The sequence below is a fragment of the Leptopilina heterotoma genome, unplaced genomic scaffold (assembly GCF_015476425.1).
Source record: "Leptopilina heterotoma isolate Lh14 unplaced genomic scaffold, ASM1547642v1 Lhet_384, whole genome shotgun sequence".
In the NCBI taxonomy this organism is placed as follows: Eukaryota; Metazoa; Arthropoda; class Insecta; order Hymenoptera; family Figitidae; genus Leptopilina; species Leptopilina heterotoma.
Window position 1 is genome coordinate 876,592 of NW_025111057.1, and position 18,863 is coordinate 895,454.

The window sequence follows — 18,863 nt, forward strand, 5'->3', positions numbered from 1 at the left end:
CTTCATGGTCACAGGGCAAACATAGCCTCAAATTTAGGTCAAAATGCTAGGGCATAAAGCAAACAAAACCTCAAAATTAGGTCAGAATGATAGGTCAGAGGGTGAACATAACCTTAAAATTTCCTTACAGTGTTAGGTCAGATGGCAAACATTGTAGCACAAAACATAACCTATATTATTTGTTTATGTTTCACTAATTCATGTGTGTCATATATGTTTTTATGTGTTCCTCATACTTTTTTAATATTATCAAAGTAAAATAATTATAGTGTTGTTTTCAGTGTTATAATTTTATCAATTGTGAATGAATTGTGTTTTCCATTTTTCCCATGCGCAGCGCTAGTGTGTAATCTATGCCCTAATTTTGAGGTTATGTTCGTCTCTTAACCTATGATCTTTGACCTGATTTTGAGGTTGTGTTCATCTTTTAACCTATGCCCTATGATCTTTGACCTAATTTTTAGGTTATGTTCGTCTCTTGACCTATGACCTATGATCTTTGACTTTTCACCTTTGACTTCAAAACAATGAATCCGGCGACGAAATCTTTATATAATATAGAGAGATAATTATTATAAACATTTACTTTTCTATCCTAACTTTTATTTAAACTACTATTTAAATTATTGCAGCCACAATAGGCAACTTTTTCTTTTTTTATTTATTTAAAAAAAAAGTCAAAATTGTAGGATGTAGGTGATTATGAACACTAAATTGTAATTTTGAACCACTGTGCAACTACACTGTCTATAATGTAAGTTTACTATGATGCGGACATATTACGGTTTTTCTGGGTTTACCTTAAGTTTACTGTCGAACTTCACTCATAAGCTTAAAGAATAAGCTTACAGCAAGATAACGTGCTATGTGTGATGTATATTTTATAAGAATTTTTGTAAAGAGGAACTTCTAAAAAAAATATGCCATATATTGAATAATACAAATCATTAGTGAATCGCAATAATGAGCCATTAATAAATCAACAATGAATCCTTTATGAATCAACTATGAATAATTAATAAATCAACTGTGAAACAAGAAGAATCAGTAATAAATCAATTATTCATCATTAATTCATCAGCTATAAATAATTAATGAGTCAACTATGAATCATTAATAGATCATTAACGAATCAGCCATAGACCATTAAAGAATTAAACGAAGAATCAGTCATAAATCATGAATGAATCAACAATGAATCATTAATGTATCATTAATGAATCAATAATGAATCATTAATGCATAATTAATGGATCAAATTTAAATCAACAAGAATCATTAATAAATCAATAATGGATCATTAATGAATCAATAAGCGACGATTAATAAATCAATTAGCGATCATTAATAAATAAACTAGGAATCAACATGAATCAGTAATGAATCAATAATGCATCATTAATGAATCAGATATAAATCATTAATGAATCAACAATGAATTACTATAATTAATCAATTATAAATCATTATTGAATCATCTAGGAATCATTATTGAATCAACTATGTATCATTAATGAATCAATAATGAATCTTTAATGAATCAATAATGAATCATTAATAAGTCAATAATGAATTAATAATGGATCCTTAATGAATCAGCCATACACCATCAATTTTTTGAAACAAGAAGGTTAATATAAATAGAAAACAAATGAATTTTACATAATATTTAAATAATATTCACTTAAACAAGTTGTAATATGTTTGAAAAGTACATCGCAATATTATATATAAAATATATAAAAATACATTTTTCAAAAATCTGAAAAATATATTATAAAAAGAAAACTCTTAAAAAAATTGGATGATGGAAACATTTATAGGGGAATTAATATTGTACTCTTATCATTATATTTAAAAAAATTGACACCTTAATGTCAACGTAAGATTACATGCAAGGTTACGGTAATCTTATGACAATAATCACAGCGTATAGTATAAGGTCAACGTAAGCTTACACCTTATAAGATTGCATCAAACTAACACTGGAATTTTTAAAAAAATTTCTATTGTTAAATAAAAATTGTTGAAAAAGCGTATTTTTTGGTCGGGTCAAAGTGATGTAACCCCTTAATAAATCAAAAATGAATCATTTATAAATCAATAATAAAACAACAATGAATGAATGGATCAATAATGAATCATTAATGAATCAACAATGAATCAATAATGAGTCATTAATGAGTCAATAATTAATCAACAATGAATCAATAATGAATCATTAATGAATCAATAATGAATCATTAATAAATCATTAATGAATCAATAATGAATCATTAATGAGTCAATAATGAATCATTAATGAATCATTAATGAATAAACAATGAATCAACAATGAATCATTAATGAATAAACAATGAATCAATAATGAATCAACAATGAATCAATAATGAATCATTAATGAATCAACAATGAATAAACAATGAATCAACAATGAATCAATAATGAAGCATTAATGAATCAATAATGAATCATTAATAAGTTAACCATGAATCAATAATGAATCAATAATGAATTATTAAAGAATCGTTAATGACTTAACAAGAAATGAATAATTAAATATACACCATTTTACTTGCTTGTCAAGAACTTAATGTAAATGCATCCAAATCCATGCATTCGTATTGCAATGGTAAAGTACGTTTTAACAAAACTAATTAGAATACTAAAAAATGTTGATACCGCTTGTATGAAATTAATTTTAGACTGGAACTAAATCTAAAATGTCTGAAATAATTGACTACTGATAATTACATTATATTAGTGATATACAATGTAATAGCTTCATTTTAAAACGTGGAAGACATAGAAAACCCATTCTATATGCATAAAAAAATTCCACGATTCACGTAAATTCACGATTCACAGAGCCAAATACCGCTAAAGCAGAAACATGCGCATGCACAACTAAGAAAACTTTCAAAATGACTAATTATACTAGGTGACTTAACTAGGAGAGTTATACTTTGACAAGATTGGATTCGTGGTATTGACAAAAGGAGCATGTTGAATTGAATAGGAATCCTTACACAGTAAATCGTGAGGTATTAAAAATAACAACAGAATGGATTAAAAATAATTCATTTTACTGTTATTTTTAATTACGAATGAAATTTTATTTAAAATCTAAACCAAATCAACGATTTATCAAAGAAAATAAAAGTAAGTCTAAGACTAACTATGGTCAAAGTCAAAGACTGAAACTTTGACTTGGACTAAGACTAGGACTTTGGACGAGACTTTGACCAAGAATTTGACTAAGGCTTTGACTTTCACCATGGCTAAGACTTTGACTTAGACTTTGATCATGACTAAGACTTGGACTGTGACCAATACTTTAACCGAGACTTAGACTAAGACGTTGATTAAGACTTGGAATAAGACTTGAACGATAACTTTACTAAGACTTTGACTATCACTTTGACTAAGACAAAGACTCCTTTTGCCTTTTTTTTGACAAATCGTTGGCTTGCTTAATTAGTTAGTTGATTCATTAATGATTTATGACTGATTCATTAATGATCATTATTGATCATTATTGATTTGTATTATAAAATACATCAGGATATTTTACTTTAAGAAGTTCCTTTTTATAGATTTTTTATAAAATATATACATTATAATTCACTATAGGTAGCTTTTTAATATTTAACATTAATTCATTGTTGATTTATTAATGTTTTGAAGTTAATTTATTTATGATTGATAGTTGATTCTTTATTGATTAATTAATGATTTTATTAATAATTCATTATTGATTCATTAATGATTTGTCTTATACAAATATCCTACTAATAGGAGAATTTTCAAAGCCTAAGCGATTGATTAATATTTTAGTATCACGAGAATTGACAACTTTTTCTACAAGATATATGTACATCAGAATATTTTACTTTAAACTGTTCCTCTTTATAGCATTCTTACAAAATATACACTATAATTTAAATTAACTAGTCTTTTTTGTAGTTAACATTAATTCATTATTGATTCATACTTGATTTATTTATGATTCATTGTTGATTCATTAATGATTGACTGTTAATAAAATAATGAAACATTATTAACCCATTATTGATTTGTCTTATATATCCAACTATTATGAGAATTATCAAAGCCTAACCACTTGACAAATATTTTAATACCACGAGTCTTAAGAACTATTGCTATAGAATGTATGTATCAGAATATTTTACTTTAAGAAGTTCCTCTCTATAAAATCCTTATAAAATATACATTATAATACAATTTAAGTAGTTTTTAATTGTCAACAATAATAATTGTTAGTTGATTCATTAATAATTTGTCTTATCTATCCAACTGTTTTGATAATAATTAAAGTCTAACCACTTAATCAAAATTTTATTTCCACGAGACTTGGCAACTTTTTCTACAAGATATGTACCAGGATATTTTACTTATTGGTTGGTCCTATAGTAGTTATTGATCTTATAAGTAACAGGTGTAGTTGATACAACTTTGTCAATGGGGCCGTCCATAAATTACGTAAAATATTTTTTGAAAATTTAAACTTCCCCCCCTCCTCCTAGTACGATATTTTACATACATCAGCTCAATTTTTTCTATTGTTCGTAAGAACTAGCTACACGGAAAAAAAATACGTGAAATTTTCATTGACTCTTGATACTTGACTTTAGGATACGACACAAAATACTGAAAACAGTCTTGTACTTTTGCATGAGAGTTTCAAAAGCAGTCAATGAAAATTTCTAGTACCTTGCTTGAGAATTTCATTGACTTTCAAAAAAATTGTAAAATAAAAAAAATAATTTCCACTTGTTCACACAGTTTTTCTGAAATTTATTCACATATTTGGATAATTAATTACACAAACAAAGAACAATTATTGTATCACTTTTCGACGTTCGTCAACACTTATGAACTAACCTATGACACACACATATATTCGCGTATAACTTAAATATAAACACTTGAAGTGTTAACACTTAAAAGTACGTATCGAATTGTTCTTATATACCACATGGTGAAATTTTTCACGACTTCTGAGACATGCTATTTCACTGAAAACTGATACTTACATAACATTCTGTTTTGTGAGAAACACAAAATAAAAAATATTTTTTTGAAAGTCAATTCTTGAAGACAAATATATATTAACACTATTTGTTTTTCATAAAATAATAGTATATTCACATCTGAAATTAACACAAATGGAAACAGACGATCAGCTGGCATTTACCTTGGGTAGAAACGCGCAACGCACACTGCGCATGCTCTACAGAATTTTCAAGCGCAGTCAACTAATCTTTCACGAACTTTATAAAACTGAACAAATGACTTTTCGTTAAAATTTAAAAAACACTGTTGCCCATACTAGTACTAGAATAACTCTAGGACTGTTCTATATTTTCTAATAAAAAGTATATGATACAGCCTTGTATTTTGTGTCCTATCCAAAAGTCAAGCACTTTCAAGGAAGGATTCACGTACTTTTTTTCCGTGTAGACCCTCCCCCATAAATGTTTTAATTAATTTATGGACGACCCCAATGGTGAATGTTTTAGTTAATGTTTTATTTGATGACTCGTACTTTATGATGATTTTTTTAACTTTGGTATTCACTGCGGTACTTTTTTTAATTTTAAAAAACGTACTTTTAATGTGTCAACAACTTCTAAATTTACACCTTCACTCTTAAGTGTTCTATTAAATCGTTCAACAACTGACATTTTTTAGATTCCTGCATGTTGATTAAAACTAATTTTATTCATTTTCGTTTCTGATTCAAATTGTTAATTGTAAGATTATTTTCTTTTCATTATCTGAATGCAGGTATTTTGGAATACATTTATTTACTAAATATTACATTGCATTAGCAACATCTTTTCCTTTTTTATTCTCTACAGAAACAGCCCAAAAATATTTGGAACAAATATCTATTTATTTTAAAATAAGATGTCATTTCTACCAAATCTACTAAAATCTACTAAATCTACAATACCAAGCATTTTTACTCGACATCGATAAGTTTTTCAATCTAATGTATGGAGTTTATTCACTACTATTAACATTTCATCATTCATTTTCCATAATAGTTGGATATTTAAGACAGATCGTTAATGAAAAAACAGTAAATAATTAATAAATCAACACTGAAGCATTAATAAATCAACAATGAATCATTAATGAATCAACAATGAATCATTAATGAATCAAGAATGAATCATAAAAAATCAACTATGAACCATTAATAAATCAACTATGAATAATTAATGAATCAACAATTAATTATAAATAAATCAACTATAAGTCATTAATAAATCAACAATTAATTAACAATGAGTCATTAATGAATCATAAAAAATCAGCTATGAATCATTAATGAATCAACAATGTGTCATTAGTGAATCAACTATGAATTAACAATGAATCAATAATGAATTATAAATAAATCAACTATTGTGACGGGAAAGTCATTCTGACGTTATTTCAAGCCATATATTGATCAAATATCTTTTTAATAAGGGTAAGGGTTGTAAGGTCAATAGTTCGCCCCTGCGACCTTACATCGATTGAAGCGCCAATAATTCGATCAATTGACGCATTACCAAATTTTCAAAAAGAGCACGTTACTCTTTGTTCGACCGTTGTTGTATGTAACTGCTTAGTGTGATCTCAAAATTGATATTGTAACTTTTGTTTGAGTGGTTCGATGTGACTTGTAAAATCTTGATTTGAGAGAGAAAGATCGACAAGAGTCGATATTTGATCAACAATACGTAAGTGGTTAATGTTCTTTTGATTTATTTAATAAATTTGTTTTATTCCTGGAAGTCGCTTGATCTTTATTTTATATTATTTTGTTAGGGTTCCCCAACGCTACCCTCCTTGTGATCTCGTGTCTAATTTATTTATCTGTGTTTTGTTAATTTCATAAAAATTAACTGGCGTCCGCGTATTTATTAATATTTTCTTCTCGCCAAATAGAGCTCCAGCAACTCTGAACCCGGTCGCGCTGGATGTGAATAGAATTTGTTTAATTTATTTTTGATCAGATTTATCTTACTCTTTTATTTTACTTAATTTAATATATTTTTATTCTTAAATTTCAATATAAAAATTCTATTCGTCTCACTATCAATCATTAATTTATTAACAATGAGACATTAATGAATCATCAATGGATCATAAATAAATCAAGTATGAATCATTAAGGAATCAACAATGAATTAACAATGAGTCATTAATGAACCAATAATGAACTGAAATATTTGTCAATTGGTTAGGAAGCGTTCCCAAATGATGTCATGTAGTTTTTTTTTAGATTCACCCCCCCCTTCACCTCTACTACAATTTCGCGCAATTTTAGATGAGAAAAATATATTATTTTTCGTTTAGTAGAGACCCACTTATTAGTTTGAACTGTATTAATAGTGGATACGTTCATACGATTAAGTAACATAAAAACATCATTTTACCCTTTTTGAAATGAAAAGTCTTTCAACGTATATTCGTCCATGATCTGGTGTATCTGAGGGAAGTTTAGCTCAGATTCTGCATTGCGCATGTTTCAGATTCTGTACCTAACCTTCCGCGCAACATTGGTCCCACGGTTTTAAAGACTTCTCGTTCTGGTGTACAGAATTACAGAAACCAAACTTTTAACACATATACTAAAGTTTTAGCACAGATGCTGTTCTATTTTATCTCAGCATCTGAATAAAATCAGGGAACAATATCTAACCCTCATTTCGCGCGGCTGCTGTATCTGAGTTCAGATGCTGTGCTAAACTTCTCTCAGTGTAATTTTGACTATTAATTTTTCTCTGTGTATTTATATAGACAAGACAAATCATTAACTAATAAATTATTATTATTCAAAAAATTAATAAGAAATTAATCAATAATGAATCTTTAAAGAATTATTTAACCGTAAACCATTAATGAATCAATAATAAATCATTAATTAATCACCGATGAATCATTAACGAATCAACAATGAGTTATTAATGCATCAACTATGATTTAACAATGAATTAATATCAACTGATAAAAAACTACTTACATTTAATTGTAATGTATATTTTATAATGATTATATAATAAGGAAGCTCTTAAAGTAAAATATCCTGATATGCACATGTCTTGTAGAACAAAATTTTCAAGACTTGTTAAAATAAAATATTTGTAAATTTTAGTGGACCCATCTATTAGGTTGACCTTAAACTATGTAGAAAAATATAGTAGAGAGCAATGCCCGCGAAATTAACAATTTTAAATATACGCGCCATAACCGACTGCAGCGCTAGTGGCGGCCTCGCGAACTAATTTCAAAAACGCGCGCCATTCACCGACTGCAGCGCTATAGTGGCGCCTCTAGCGGCAGCCTTGAGAACTATCGCGTAGAACTCACATTGTCTAACTACTAACGTAATATTGTTCTGAAGTCAGATTCGTAATTAACATCCTCAAAAACCGCCGAATGACCATTTTGAAGCAAATACAATTATTTTTTAAAAAATTGTCCGCCATATTGGATCCACCATTTTTAATTTTAAAAAAGGGACATCAGATTCGTCATCAGCGACCCCAAAAAAACCCCGAGTAACCATTTTCAAGCCAATCCAATCACTTTTTAAAAAATATGTCCGCCATATTGGATCCGACATTTTGAATTTTAAAAAAGTAACATTAGATTCGTAATCAGTGACCCCAAAAACGCCCGAGTAACCATTTCTAAACAAATTTAATCACTTTATAAAAATTTTTTCGCCATATTGGATCCGCCATTTTGAATTTTTAGAAAGTGATATCAGATTCCTAATCAGCGACTCCAAAAATCCCTGAGTAACTATTTTCAAGCAAATCCAATCACTTTTTAAAAAATATGTCCGCCATATTGGATCCGCCATTTTGAATTTTAAAAAAGTAACATCAGATTCGTAATCAGCGACCCTAAAAACCTCTGAGTAACCATTTTCAAGCAAATCTAATAACTTTTGAAAAACATTACCCAAAAATTTTTTTCGGCCTTTTGCATTTTGGAAAAATGGCCATTTTCATATCCGCCATCTTGAATTTAAAAAAAAGTAATTATGGATTTTTATAGCTGATAGTTCGAGGACGCGATATTTTGTGCTTTGGAGACCATATTCTTTAGTTTTTTATGTCAAAATAATAATTAAAAAAATTTTTTTTCATAAAAAAGTGTGTTTTTTGCAATAAAATTGTTATAAATTTTTTTTAAATAATTATAAACAAATTTTAGCTCATATTCCGAAAGAGCGATAAATTTTACGTCGGAAATGGTATTTCCTAAAATTTTTAACTAATTATTTCATACAAAATAAGAGTCGTGAAATCATGGTACATTTTGCGTCCTGGTGGGCGTTAATGGGTTAAAAAGTATAAAGGTTTAAAAATTGCACTATTTATCAGGTTAAAACTGTTTATTTTCTTTAACCCTTAAACCGCACACTGCCGAATCCATCCTTAAACCGCACACTGGGTGTGCGACACCCAGGGACTTTTAAGTGTGTTTTCCAAGCTGGAATAGGATATTTTCTTTTGGAAAAATTATCTTATATAGCTCAGTACATCTATTTTGAAGGAAAATAGGTTTCATAATAATTTATTTAATTTTAATAATTAAAAAAAATTTTTTTTAAACTACTGAAATTACCTCAAACCGAAAATTAGGTGTCAGCCACTCATAAATTTTTCGCTTTCAACTTCATAAAGTTTTCAAATACGCAAAGATACATGGGAGACAAATATTACTCACGGAACATAAACTTAAGTACAAAATGTACCGTCCAATAGCGACACATGTTTAATTTTTGCAAATATAAACGATATATTGGTGTAAAAAGCAGGAATATGGGTGTCGCACACCCAGGGTGCGGTTTAAGGGTTAAACTGAAGTTGGCTTTTAATTTAAACACTATGATCAGAACTTGATTAACAAGAAGAAACCAATTTCAATTAAAAGAAACTAAACAGTCCTAACCTGATAAATAGTGCAATTTTTAAACCTTTATATCTTTTAAATTGAGGCCTTGGATCCAATAACTCGCCCGACGCTCGGAGGAACGCGCTACTGCCAGTCAGTGAGCAGTGAGCGCCTCTGGGCCACTCACTGCTTACCGACTGGTATTAGCGCGTGCCTTCGAGCGTCGGGCGAGTTATTGGATCCAAGGCCTCAATTAGACCCGGGAACAAAACGAAAATTTCGGTGTGTGTTGATTTTGATGTGATTTAGAAGTTGTGAAAGTGACAAATTTTTTTAATTTTCTTTAACGGAGTTATTAAGTTGTAAAGTACGCAACAATTCATAAATCGCGTACTTTCAACTCAATATTTCTTGTATATTTATAGGAAGAATTAAAATAGTGATAAGAAATCCTGAAAGTTCATCAAAAATACTCTGTATTCGGTGAGTTAAGGGGGAAGTCTACTGTGACATGGGAAAAAACAGGCCGATTTTTGCGGATTTTTTTATAACAAAATACGACTTGGACATTAAATTAAATTAAACCGCCATCTTTATTGTATATTAAAGTATTTGTAAAAAAAATTTTAAGTCGAAATATTTAAAATTGCAGTCGTGGCACTCCTTCAAGCGCAATTCCGTCTTTTCTTAGGTGCACAAACAGTGTACATGAAATCTCACGTCTAGGTGATCTAAAACAAAAAAACAAAATATGGTTGTCATCTACATAGTATTGACTCTCGTCTGACGAAGGATTTTGTCAATAAAGAATTTTGGCGCCGAAAAAAAAATTCTTGAAATTTTGTCAATTTATTTTTTAAACATTTTATTTTATTATTGTTTATAACAATTAAATAAAAAAAGATATCGACAAAATCCTTCGCCAGACGAGAGTCAACACTATGTAGATGACAACCATATTTTGTTTTTTTTGTTTTAGATCACCTAGACGTGAGATTTCATGTACAACTTTTGTGCACCTAAAAAAGGACGGAATTAATTAATTAATTGATAAAAACGTCAAAAGTAGGTTATTTGGCAGACCAATTTTGAAAACATATTTTATGTATTATTTTTATATTTTCACTAGCTCTATTATTAAAAAATAATTAATCAACTAATTTTAAACATGATACACCGTCTCCATTTTACACTCATATTTTAAGAAAAGAACTAAATATTTTAACATAATTTTTTTCATTTCGTTCTCCAGAGATCATACAGATTGATTTCTAAAAGTATAAATTTTTTTAAAATTTAGGCCGCAACGACTTTATTTGAAATATAATGGTCTGACCCTGTACTTTTATTACTTGTTTCTTTTCCATCTTTAAATATTCTCTACACAGTTAAGATATGAAAAAATGATCAGTTTCTTGTTTTAGAGTCGGATCTAATAACGCAAGAAATAGAATTCGATTTTCTTATTTCTTCCGAATTTTTGCGAACACCTCTTATTGAACACATTGGAGAACGAGGCATTTCTACCGAGCAGGTAGTGGAGATTGAATACGTGGAAAGACATCCTCCACCGGAACCTCAAGATTGTTTTATTCACGATGACTGGGTTTCTGCCGTTGCCGTATCTCACAATTGGTTATTATTTCCGTTGTCTTTTTAGAATAATTTATTTTATAACAGTAATCGAAAAGGTTTTCAAATTACGACGGCAATGATTCATTTTAGGATCCTGACCGGATGTTATGATAATACAGTTCATATCTGGACAACAAAGGGGAAACATAATCTTGTCATTCCTGGTCATACTTCTCCAATTAAAGCCGTTGCATGGATTACTGTCAACGATAAAAATGCTTCTTTTGTGAGGTGAAGATTACTTTTAATATTTCATAGTAAGATGTTAATTATTTAGAGTAATAGCAAAAAATTTATATATGAAGTTAGTTAATAGTGAATAAACTTTTTAAAAAAAAACTCTATTTACAAATTTCCCCAGACTCAGATGTCAAGTTATATTGTTTAATTGTATTTTAGTGCTTCGCAGGACCAAACGGCCATAATTTGGGATTGGAATATAACGAGCAATTCTGTCGACTGTGTTCATATCTGTAAGGGCCATGAGAGAGGATTAGAGGCTGTGGGAGTAAATGAAACTGGGGTTTTAATGGCAACCGGATCCTGGGATACAATGCTTAAAATTTGGTCAACAAGTATACATTTAATATAATCATTTATTTTATTATTTCCTGTAAATCTTAACTTTTCTTCTATAAGTCAAATAAGCATTTAAAGAGGTAGTTTTTACGTTGATCACAAAACCAAGCCTTAACAGTTTTCGTCACCTAAAGTTTCAAAGGCAACAAGTTGAAGGAACTGTTTAGAATTGTATTTTTGACAATATTTTATAAATTGAAAATCGTAGTTTTCAAATTATTATAAAAATGTAATTTTCTAATTTAAATTTCGTTCGTTTATTAGACCTTGTTCCCCAATATTGTTGATGTCACCGATTTAATCTACAAATTATTCATTTCTAGCTGCTGGCGATGATGAAGATGAAAATGACCATGATAATAATGATGAAGATGGTAAAATTGCTGCCAAAAGATCGAAAAGAGACCATGGAAAAATAAGGGTAATTTTTTAGTCTAATATTCCGTAGTATTCATTGTAACTATTTTAACTTTTCAAAAATTTGTTTGGTTAGATTCCAAAGAGAACAATGAAGGGGCACAAAGAGGCTCTGAGTGGCGTTGTCTGGACAGATAAACATGAAATTGTTACTTCCTCTTGGGATCACACTTTAAGAATTTGGGATTCAGAGCTCGGAGGAATTAAGCAAGAAATTCCAGGAAGTAAAAGTTTCTTTGACGTCGATTACTCTCACCTTTCTCGAGCTCTTATAACTGCATCTGCTGATAGACACATTCGTTTATTTGATCCCAGATCGAATGGTGAGAGGAAAATTTATGTATTTAATGAATATTTAGTGTCAAAAAATTATCGGTTAAAATGGAAAAAATTGAGACAATTTTATTATCATTTGCTATTTCATTAATTTAGTTTAAATTTCTGTTAAGAGGGATCAATTGTTAAAGCAACTTTCTCTTCTCACACACAATGGGTCCAGTCAGTTCGATGGTCTACGACAGATGAATACTTGTTTTTATCTGGAGCATACGATAACAATGTTAAACTGTGGGATTCAAGAAGGTGAGAAAATAATTATTCAGATACATTTTTTAAACTCTTTAACCTTCTGTCTGCACGGAAAAAATATGGTACTTAAAGCTCATGAAAGACAGTTGACTTTTTACAGGTTACAATAAATTATTTCCTTCATTTTTTATTGTTTTTGAATTTGAATAAATTACATTAACCCATTAATGCCCAAAACTAGAAAATTCTTTGAGCAATTTCAACCTGTCTCAAGAGTTGGTAAATAACAAGAAGTATTTATTTAAATAATTGCTGAATTGTTAAGTTCATAAAATATCTTCATGTTATACTATTTAGCTTAGTTAGCTACAAAAATAGAAACAAATTGCAAGTTTCTAGGTGCTTTGTGACAGGAGTTAGCAAGTAGGAAGAATTATTTGATCCACCCATAGTGGAATCCGGTTTAGTGAAAGTTAGGGCGGAGTACCATGCACGGAAAGAAGGTTTTACATATTGAAAGTATTTTATGTTGAAGTATTGAATGTTGAAAGTTTCAATGAAAAGTTTCAAATTAATTGAAATTTATGAAATTTTACCCTTAACCTCTAATTTTTTAAAACTATTAATTTAGAAATTATTTAGTTACGTTTCCAATTATTCCTTTTAACTTTAAAATACAAATACTATAGGGGAGAGGTACGCATGTTGAGACGGGTTCTGTTTTCCAGTTATAATTTTTAAAAAACAAAATTTAGCGAAAAATTCGAAATGCTTTCTTAAAAGTATTGTCCAGGGCTACAACATTGCCAAAGAAAGTTATTTTTTTTGGACAAAATTGAAAAATTTATAGCTGATTTTTTAAACATGTTATTTTTGACCAAAAAAAAAAGTGGTACGCACGTTGAGACACCCATAATAATTTATTTTAAATTGAAACAAAATGAATAATTACGTCAGATTCTAATTGTTTGTTGTTTATTTACTTATTTTGATGGTCTTAGCTCAAAGAAAAAAAATTAAAACATTAAAAATTAACTTAAAAAAAATAATCAAAAAATAAAATTTTATTTTGCACAAAAATAATTAATCGAAATTTTTATATTCGCAATTTTTACAGGCGAAGAACATGTAAAACGCTTAAAAATTGTGGATTCAAAATCAATTTTAATGACAGTACTATTTTCAAACCGTGAGCGTTTTAACCTGCGTACCACAGTGTGTCTCAACGTGCAGACCTTGCCGTTATTTTTTTAAAGCTTTGAAATTATTTGTAGATGTTAACGTATGTCTAAATTTTCGTCGGAACTTTAAGGTACCGTCCCATGATGGCGTGAAAGCGTCGGCGTGAAGCGTAAACCATGTGAGAGAGTGAGAACGTGATATCTGTTCATCTCTTTCTATCGCACGATTTCTGCTTTACGCCGACGCTTTAACGCCGTCATGGGACGGTACCTTTAAAGTAGAACCAAAATGAAGATAAGTAAATGTTATCCGCAATTTTTTCTGCCACTAAAAAATACAGTAAATACACTAAACAGAAATTCTAAAAAACACTTTTTTTAACTAAAAAATTGGTTCGCTCTCGTTCTACCGAAAAAAACAAGAGTTATTGCGCTTTTTTTAAATAAAAAGTTTGGTATTAATGATACGACAAAATGCCAATAAAATTTTTGGTATTATCAGTTACACAGGTTATAATATCTTAGTGTCTCAACGTGCGGACCGTCTCAACGTGCGTACCTCTCCCCTACTATTCTAAATGTTTTAATTCAAAATATTTATTTTTACAAAAATTTATTTCCTTAATTTTAATAAATTTTTTTTAAATTTTCATTATTAAACTAAGATTTTTTTAAACACATGATTGATTAAGAACAAAAAACTTGTTTTAAATCTATTTACATCTTAAAGAACATCTATTAATCATAGTAATTAAATTGCACCAATAATTACATTATTTAATATAATTTAGTCTTTTAAAAATAAGATTTCAAGGATCACATGAATGAATAGGTAAATATGTTTACCTTTACAATAAGGGTGCAGTCCCATGCTGAGAAGAAAACTGAATGCAAAGCAGAATTTCGTGAGTGCAAGAGAGATAGTCAGATATCACTATCCTTTCCACTCTCACGAAATTCTGCTTTGCATTGTGTTTTCTGCTCAACATGGGACCGTACCCTAACAAGTTTGTACTTCATCAGTTTCGCACGGTGGCGCCACGATATATTTCGCTTCACGGCATCGAAATTTAGAGTGTTGCATCATGCATTAGCTTATTTAATGTCATGCACGGCTTCTTTCCGTTTGACGTCGAAGTATAATGATGTGCACCGTCGATTATTGTCCGGTACACACCATTAGAATTCGACTGTCGATAAACCGGTTGTACTCGGAGAGGTTTTCTACAGTTCTCTCCACTGTCGAGAAAACCCATTAGACGGGTCGTCCAGGCAAATGCGAGTACTCCTAACCTCAAAGTCGTTCTGTAGAAACGCAAAAACAAGTTGGTATATAAGAGTGTGTGTTCTGACAGTTGGCTAAGCCTGAAGTCATTTAAAAAAAAAAACAACAAAACAACAACTTTTCCCGTGCTTTACACTGCAGGCCCGGTTAACTCAGAGTGCAGTCCCATGGCACCGTTTTGCGTTGCGTTTTGTAACTAGGCAATGAGTGCAAATAGAGCAAACATATATCTGTATCTCTCTCACACTCATGGTATAGTTACAAAACGCAACCCAAAACGCTGTCATGGGACTCCAGCCTCAGGGTGGAGTCCCATGGCAGCGTTTTGCGTTGCGTTTTGTAACTAGGCCATGAGTGCAAATAGAGCAAACGTATATCTCCATCCCTCTCACACGCATGGCCTAGTTACAAAACGCAACGCAAAACGCTGCCATGGGACTTCAGCCTCAGGCTGGAGTCCCATGATAGCGTTTTGTAACTAGGCCATGAGTGCGAGAGAGATACAGGTATATGTTTGCTCTATTTGCACTCATGGCCTAGTTACAAAACGCAACGCAAAACGCTACCATGGGACTCCAGCCTCATGAAAATGAAAACGGCATTTTTTAGCGCCACCTACCACCAACATAGAAACTAAATTTACCCCAGCTTGTATATCTATATCTATATATATATGTATACAGTATATCTATATCTATTGTATGTATAGATATACAAGCTGGGTAAAATTTAGTTGATATGTTGGTGGTAGGTGGAGCAAAAAATGCCGTGTTCATACAATAGCGTAATCCGTGTGGCAGCGTATTGCGTTGCGTTTTGTAACTAAGCCATATGTGTGAGAGAGATGGAGATATATGTTCGCTATATTTGCACTCATTGGCCTAGTAACAAAACGTGACGCAAAACGACGCCATGGGACTGCACCCTTAAAATCTATCGGTTTTTAAAATTTTCCAAAATTCTTGTGTATACACGTCACCCGGTAAAAAGCGAGGAATTGAAAAGAATTCAGAAGTTCATTTCTTTTGAATGGTCGATTTTCCAAAATAATCCAATTCCTCGGTGGAGCAAGGAAAAGTAGCAAAATCTATTATTCTTAATTGAAATGTCGAATGTCGAATATTCGACATTCGAACTAGGCGAAAAAATTCGAACAGTTCGGTTCAAATTATTTTGCACAGCTCTAGAATAATTTCAATCACCAAAATATGAATATTATTTATTAGTAAGATTTCCTGAGAAAAAAACCATGTTTTATTAAGCCAGTGAAAAAATATCATTTGAGACTGCTCATAGACGAAGGTTCACTGCGCACCGCCCTTTCTCTTAAAAATAAAATATTTCAATAAATAATTAAGGAATCTTTCTGTAACTTTACAGAAAACTTCTTCAAATAGTAATAAATGTCTCACTGGAAGTTTGCTCAACTCTTAACCCTTTCACGCCCATGGGACATATACGTCCCACCTACAAAATCCTCAATATCTTTGAAGAAACTTAATATTTTTGAGTTTAATTTAGTGCGTTCTCTTCAGGAAGAATAGGGCTTTAAAAATAAGTAACCTAGATCATGTTAAAAAATTCCTATTGTTTAAAAAAATTCATAAATTATTGTTAAAAATCATGAATTTTTAAAATATTTTAAAATCGCCTAAAAATTGTTACTCGGGGGTTTTCGGGGTCGCTGATTACGAATCCGGTGCTAGTTTTTCAAAATTCAAAATGGCGGATCTAATATGGCGGACGACAAATGTAAAAATTAAACGGATTAGCATGAAACTTGTTACTCGGGGGTTACTAGGGTCGCTGAATACGAATCCGGTGTTATATCTTTAAAATTCAAAATGGCGGATCCAATATGGCGGGCGTTATTTTTAAAATCGTTTAGTTTCACCAGAAACTTGTTACTCGGGTGTTTTCGGGGTCGCTGATTACGAATCCAGTGTTATATTTTTAAAATTCAAAATGGCGGATCCAAGATGGTGGACGATTTTTTTAAAACATTTTAATTTCACCTGAAACTTGTTACTCGGGGGATTTCTGAGTCGTTGATTACTAATTAGGTGTTAATTTTTAAAAATTCAAAATGGCGGATCCTACACGGCGGACGACAAATGTAAAAATTGTTTGGATTAGAGGGAAACTTGTCACTCAAGGGTTTTTATGGTCTCTTATCACGAATTTGTAGTTTATTTTAAAATTGCGATTGTGTATTTATTTATTTATTTCTGTCAGTAGATGGACTTGTTTCTTTCTACTCTCACTGGATTCGTAATCAGTGACCCCGAAAACCCCCGAGTAACAAGTTTCTGGTGAAACTATACGATTTTAAAAATAACGTCCGCTATATTGGATCCGTCATTTAAAATTTTAAAAATATAACACCGGATTCGTATTGAGCGACCCTGAAAACCCCCAAGTAACAAGTTTCTGGTAAAACTAAACGATTTAAAAAAAATCGTCCGCCATCTTGAATCCGCTATTTTGAATTTTTAAAAAATGATGTCATATTCGTAATCAGCGACCTCAAAAACCCCCGAGTAACAATTTCCAAGCCAATCCAATCAATCTGTAAAAAAGTTTCCCGCCATATTGGATACGCCATTTTGAATTTAAAAAATTTTATAATTCTGATATCAGATTCGTAATCAGCGACCCCGAAAACTATGAATAACGTTACACTTACGTTTTTTTAACCGTCCAGTTATGCCTGGGTGTGAAAGGGTTAACTTCCCCACAGACTTTTTGACGGCAAAGATAAGAAAACGTGGATTATCGACGGATCTCCATAAACAATTAAAAATTAATAAGCAATTCATTTTTTTGAATTTTTAATCATGTTTTCGCCTTCTGTGGACCCAAATGCGTTTGTATGCCAAATTACAAGTAATTTCAATAATATTTACCAAAGATACAACGAGTTATGTTTAAAAATTGAATCAATTTTGAGAATTTAAATTTGTTACTTTTGGTCATTATTTTCTAAAATATTCAATTTTAAAAAGAAAATCCCAAAGGAAAAAAAGATGCGCTTTTTAATTTCCTATAAGATACTATTTTTAAAAAATCAAAATTTCCAATTTCCAAAATTTCTACCGTTTCACTGGCGTTATAGCGTGTAGCGGCGCGACGTCCCCTTATTGTGCCCAACCATTCATTTCTGGAAATTTAATCTTTTTCTATTCCTCGCTTCTTACCGGGCATACATTTAAATATATTACTGTAAGTTTTATGCTGCTCCAACTTTACTTAATAATATAATTATAATAAAATTTGACCTTATATACGATGCTTTTCACTAATTATTC

General features: G+C 30.5%; 1 protein-coding gene across 1 annotated transcript in view; it reads left to right on the forward strand.

Moving 5' to 3' along the window:
- LOC122505987 (ribosome biogenesis protein WDR12 homolog) overlaps positions 1 to 18,863 on the forward strand; it is a 41,767-nt gene that overhangs the window by 19,759 nt on the left and 3,145 nt on the right. The window contains exons 3-8 of the mRNA XM_043617918.1: positions 11,355 to 11,565; positions 11,656 to 11,796; positions 11,965 to 12,140; positions 12,468 to 12,565; positions 12,638 to 12,884; positions 13,011 to 13,143. Of these exons, the coding sequence (XP_043473853.1) occupies positions 11,355 to 11,565; positions 11,656 to 11,796; positions 11,965 to 12,140; positions 12,468 to 12,565; positions 12,638 to 12,884; positions 13,011 to 13,143 (1,006 nt within the window). The remainder of the gene's footprint in view (positions 1 to 11,354; positions 11,566 to 11,655; positions 11,797 to 11,964; positions 12,141 to 12,467; positions 12,566 to 12,637; positions 12,885 to 13,010; positions 13,144 to 18,863) is intronic.